At 47.5% G+C, this 5,535-nt stretch overlaps 1 protein-coding gene across 1 annotated transcript in view; it reads right to left on the bottom strand.

Annotated features, from left to right (window-relative positions):
- Nucleotides 1-1,474: 1,474 nt before the first annotated feature.
- The window catches only part of LOC116400332 (sodium- and chloride-dependent creatine transporter 1), a 12,913-nt gene continuing 8,852 nt past the window's right edge, over nucleotides 1,475-5,535 (bottom strand). Inside the window, exons 7-12 of the mRNA XM_031878114.1 lie at nucleotides 4,897-5,009; nucleotides 3,998-4,138; nucleotides 3,586-3,688; nucleotides 2,840-2,940; nucleotides 2,593-2,763; nucleotides 1,475-2,458 (exon numbers count right to left, since the gene is read on the bottom strand). Coding sequence (XP_031733974.1) covers nucleotides 2,330-2,458; nucleotides 2,593-2,763; nucleotides 2,840-2,940; nucleotides 3,586-3,688; nucleotides 3,998-4,138; nucleotides 4,897-5,009 — 758 coding nt within the window. The 3' untranslated portion in view covers nucleotides 1,475-2,329. The remainder of the gene's footprint in view (nucleotides 2,459-2,592; nucleotides 2,764-2,839; nucleotides 2,941-3,585; nucleotides 3,689-3,997; nucleotides 4,139-4,896; nucleotides 5,010-5,535) is intronic.

The following is a 5,535-nucleotide window of genomic DNA, read 5'->3' as shown; positions in this document are numbered from 1 at the left end:
ATAAACATGTATATATCTACAGCGTGTGTGGTGGAGCAGCTGGAGACGGCCGGTTTCTTCTCGGAGTCCCTCCCAAAGAGCCGGCTGTTTGTCAGCGTCCACGACGCCGTGCTGCACATCCTCAACACACTGAGGCGCACCGACCTCGTTCTGGTGAGTTCGTCCCTCTGAATGTCAATCGACTCCCGATGTATCCTAAGATGTCTCCTTCCCCTTCAGCCCTGAATCCTCCTCATCTCTCTCCAGGATATGATCTGCAGTACTCAGATGTAACCAGCAAGGGTCAGACTGTTCCGCATCTTCCTCCTCCTCCTCCTCCTCTGAGGCTGCTGCATTGCTCACTACTGGTCGTCATTGTCTCCTCCCTCCTCCCTCCTTCCTCCCTCCTCCCCTCCTCCTCCCTTTTCAGTTGGTGGGAGAATGCACCACCTTGACATGGCGGGCCCGGTTGCCGTGGAAATGCAGGGAAATGTTGCTGTGGCAACGGGCTTTTTTATGATATCGCCCTGATGAGATGAGCGTTACGTCACTGCAGCTCTGTGGTGTGTGTGTGTGTGTGGGAGAATGTAACACCGGACTAATGGGAGTCTGTATGCTCATCCTGAGTGAGTGAAAGGTTGATTTATGTTCTCCACACAACAAATCGATGTCGAATGTAAATACTTGTCATCGCTGTGGCCCGGCCCCGCCTCCTCCTCCTCCGAGAGGAATCCTCCATCTTTATAAATCAACACAGATTGGCTGCAGCAGCAGCTGGAGAGCTGCAGATACGGTGCTACGTTTCAAGTGAGCAGCGGCCTCTGAGCGCGCCGTGGGAGTATTTACAGTCGGTATTCACACGTCTGATTCCTCTCACATCTCCAGCTCGCTGCTATTTTCGGGATCCAGTGTCACCATCCGCTGTCAGAACGATCAGAGGAAACAACGTGCTGTATTATATTATTTAGAATCACACAAAGACGTGTGGTCCCAGACATGAAACCTTCTTTACTGGTCTTTCCTAAACCTAACTAAGTATTTCACCATCTTTTCCTAAACCTAATTGAAGTATTTTTATGAAGACTGTCTTCATGTAACAAGTGGAAATTGTTGCTGTACTCTTGAAGGAAAACTCTTCACAAGACTTCCTCTAAACCTCCGTATGAGGACGCGTTGACTCGTGAGTGTTCATCATGTGACTCTGAGCTGGATGTCTGGACCACAAATAAATGATCAACCTGCACAAAGAACGCTGACATGCGGGTCAGAGATCCTCAAATATTGGCTCCTTGGACCAACCACTCCAAAGTAAACAGTGTCAAGTGTCGTACGTTACAGAACACACACATTTCCTCGAGGGCTTCCGGCTCCGTGAACTCTTTGACTCTCCGACATGTTTGACGTGATCCAACCAGAATAGTTTTTGTACATAACTAAAGTATGTTTTTAGTCTGAATGAGACGGTGTAAATAAAGACTCGTTCAAACACATGTCATCCATCTTTATCTTGTCATTTATTGCATCAAGTCTCCTTTCCCCTCCCCCACATTCCTGGTCTCCTGCTCTTCCGCGCAATTCATTCTCACGTTTCTCTCCTTCTCTTAAGGTGGAAATACTGATCATCGTCACCCCCCTCCGATATATTGATAACACTGATTCACAGACCCTACAACACACTGGATACTTAAGTTACTTCATAACACACAGATGGAAGTGGTGATGCTTTTGGCTCTTTTTCATTGTTTTTAACAAATGGAAGATGTTTTGTTTTTTTGTACAGTTAATTGAGAGAATACAGATGACACATGTAAATGAAGACGACACTTCCACAGTCCAACACACACATACGAGCATTCTCACACACACACACACACACACACACATTCACACACACACACACACACGCACATTCACACCATGGCATCTCAGCAGCAGATTTAGAGACTTTTAATCAGAAAATCTTTTTTCTCTCATTCAGCATTTTATGTCGGGACGGATGAGCCACTGAAAGGCTGGCAGACAGGCACAGAAAGAGGGGAGATATCGCGACTACGCTGGACACTCACACAGGACGAGACAGGACAGCACAAAGGCTGGAGGGGGGGGGGGGGGGGTAAGAGAGAGGGCAGAGTCAGCGAGGTAGAGTCGGAAAAAAGCAGAGCGGAGGGTGATCGTGTGATGCGACTGCGTGGGCGTCTGTCAGTTCTTCTCCCATCTAATCTTTGGTCCGTTCGTCCGAGGGCTTTAAAAAAAAACGGTTGGTGTGTGTGTACTTTATGTAGTGTGTGTGTGTGTGCTGATGTCAGGGGGCGACCTTGGTGGTGTGGGGAGGGGGGGGGTTCAGCTCTCATCAGATGACACTTTCAAACAGAAGCGTGCTCTTGGTTCCCGCCGCCGGCAGCAGCTTGGCCTCGTTCTCCGGTGCCAGGTACTCCAGGTGGTGTCGGCCCCACACCGGGGTGGTCAGGTGCTGCCACCGCTGCACGGAGAGAAGACAAGGGGGGGGGGAATCATGCAAAGCAGAGATGAGGGAGGGCAGTATCCGAGGAGACGCTTTTGTAAAACAGATACAAAAGACAACCTGTGCGCGGCCGGGCACGGCTGCATACTGACCTCCCGCAAAGTTCCTTTGCAGCGCAGCAGCTTGTAGAGGACGGTGACGGGGATGCAGAGCATGGAGGACAGGGCCAAAACCCAGCCGAGCACTTCGCCCCACAGGGGGTACGTGTACGAGCTGTTGTAGGTTAGCGGCTTGTAGTTCACCACGTGGAACGTAAACACTGCCTGGATGCACAGAACCACGTCAGCTGGTTGCAAACGTGTAGGAAAAACAAAGGAAACGAAACGATGTAGAACTCACCACACAGACGAAAGGCGTGATGTAGGACCAGCACCACTTCATGTAGGGCAGCGGCTGATAGCCGATCATACGAGCCACGTCATCCATGAAGCGGTCTGCGCCTGACACAAACAACATAAAGGACGTCGTGACTCATCGTGTAACGAAATGCAGTTGAAGCCACATTTGTAACACGACAAACAAAACAAAACAATAGTGCATTTTTAAATTGGCATCAGGAGTTTGTGTTGTTTGTATTGTGATTGACCCTTTGCTCAGAACCGCCCCCTCGAACGCAGACTGGCCAATCACATCGTAGCATCGATTAAGCTCCGACCAGGGTACGTTAGTCGAGCTAACGTTAGCAGAGGACGTTAGCATATCATAAACCATTGTTAGCACTGCTATGCTACGCTAGCGTACTGAATATATTTTAATGGTTTATAACAGTGAATAAAGAGGAACAGGGTTGTTCTTTAGTTTCATTGTCTTCTGTCTGGATCTCCAGGTGATGTGGAGGTTCACTGTCACTCTGTGATCTGTAGCTTTAGCTTCTATCTTTATCTTTTTAACCTGTTTTCACTGATGATTTAGTTCTGGATTTATCCTAAAAACATATATTGTCGACCCTTCTGTCTGCTTCTCTCTGAAATCGCCTTTTTTCCAAAAGATAGTAACAGTGTGGGCTCTGTGGTGACGTGGCTCTGACTGCTTGAACGGGGGGGGGGGGGACTTAGCGAAAGGTCAGCAGTGCGGTATTGTCTCACCATAGACCCATGCAATCACCACACACTCCCAGAAGGCCTGCCACAGCAGAGTGATGCCGCTGGCCGAGTAGTAGTCAAACAGCTGGAAGACATACATCCCTCCCTGACGGAAAACAGAGAGAGCAGTCTGCATCAGGACCATCCTGTTAATACTTCATGTGTGACCCATTTCCTGCTTCGTCCCCGTTCATTCCTGGCAACGGTTTCCCGTGTCTAACTATGCGTTAGCTACACATCAGGGCCGGGTTATTTCACAAACACATTAAAACAATCTCACGCTCCGGTGAGAGACTTCCATGTTGTATTCTAAATCAGTATTCAGTTCGTTGTGTTTTTAATCTGTCGACTGTGAGTCCCTAAATAATTCTGAAGAGTCAAAAACCGAAAACGAGCTCCGAAACCCTCCGTGTACCTCGGTGACCATGGACATGTCGATCAGGAAGCAGATGAAGCAGCAGATGGCGGCCACCACCTCTCGCCGCAGGGAGCCCAGGGCAGATTTAGGCGGCAGCATGTCCATTATTCCTGTGATCAAACCCTCTACGCCCACGAACTAGAGCGAGAGAGAGAGAGAGAGAGAGACACATGACGGTGAGGAAGATAAATCTGATCTGCTTCTGTGAACACGTGCAGGTGTGATATCTGCATTGTTATTCAAAAATTAAATAAATACACAGATGTAGGTATACATTTACTGAATTGTTCAATGCAACAACAAAATTGGTCAAAACTAAAACAGGAATCAGAATTCCATGATATAATGTATATCGTAAACAAAAACCTGAATCGAACAGATCGCCTGATATCAGACGTCTCCCAGAGTAAGAATGTTTGCGTCTTTACAGAATCACATTTCAACCCTCCACAAACAGCTGAGAGGAGAACAGCTGAGAGGAGAACAGCTGTGCGGCTATTTTTATACACCTTTTACCAGAAATGTCCACACATGAACACGGCAGGAAACAGAGAGAGAGAGAAGGAGAGAGAGAGAGAGAGACGGGTGGAGAGAATGGAAAGTGAGAGGACATGAATGGGTCGGAGAGCAGACAAATGCTCTCTGTGTGAAACAAGACAGAAGCTCATTGACAAAACCCCTGAGCTGTAAAACAATGCATGTAGGCACCGGCTAAGAAATGCTGAAAGTAGACGTGACGAGTCTCGACTCTTGAGTGTGAGAAGAATTCAGAGAGAGAGGGAGAAAGAGAGAGAAAGAGAGAGGGAGGGAAAGATATGTAGAAGAGCGATCTAATCTAGATGAACTGCTACAGGAATCAAAACGACAAGCACATGTAGGATATAGCTCGGTATTACCTGGCTGTCGAGGCCCAGGATGAGCAGCATGAAGAAGAAAAGTGCAGCCCAGAGCGGCGCCAGAGGCATCAGCGTCACAGCCTTGGGGTACGCTATGAAGGCCAGACCCGGACCTGCAGGTTCAGACAGAAGCATTAGGTTTCAAGGACTTTTACTGTCAGTACTCATTAGTGGTGCAACGGATCACAAAGCTCACGGCCTGTATATATACGTATATATATATATATATAAATATAACTTTTAGATATACCGAAAATAACTGTTGAGCATTGATGATCCATATTAACAGATACAGATCCCCTTATTGTTTGATTAAAGCAGCTGGTCTACAAGGATCCAGAATATTTATTTTTCTGTCATTTCAAAGCTCAGAGGTCAGTTTAAACCATCAGAAATTCTAAATGTTACCCAGATTACATGATAACGTTATAATGCACCTTCAGCCAGTACTCATGTTCATTGAGCAGAGCCTGAAGGCATCATAATGTAACTGAAGTGAACCTCCGTTGGTTAGCCGCTAGCGGTGCTGCTAACGTTACTAGCTCTCCTCCTGTTGGTTAGTCGTTAGCGGTGCTGCTAACGTTACTAGCTTTCCTCCTGTTGGTTAGCCATTAGCGGTGCTGCTAACGTTACTAGCTC

The sequence above is a fragment of the Anarrhichthys ocellatus genome, unplaced genomic scaffold, assembly GCF_004355925.1.
Source record: "Anarrhichthys ocellatus isolate YVR2014 unplaced genomic scaffold, GSC_Weel_1.0 scaffold162, whole genome shotgun sequence".
Lineage (NCBI taxonomy): Eukaryota > Metazoa > Chordata > Actinopteri > Perciformes > Anarhichadidae > Anarrhichthys > Anarrhichthys ocellatus.
The sequence above is the reverse complement of the archived record's forward strand: the minus strand, read 5'-3'. Positions and strand labels throughout refer to the sequence as shown.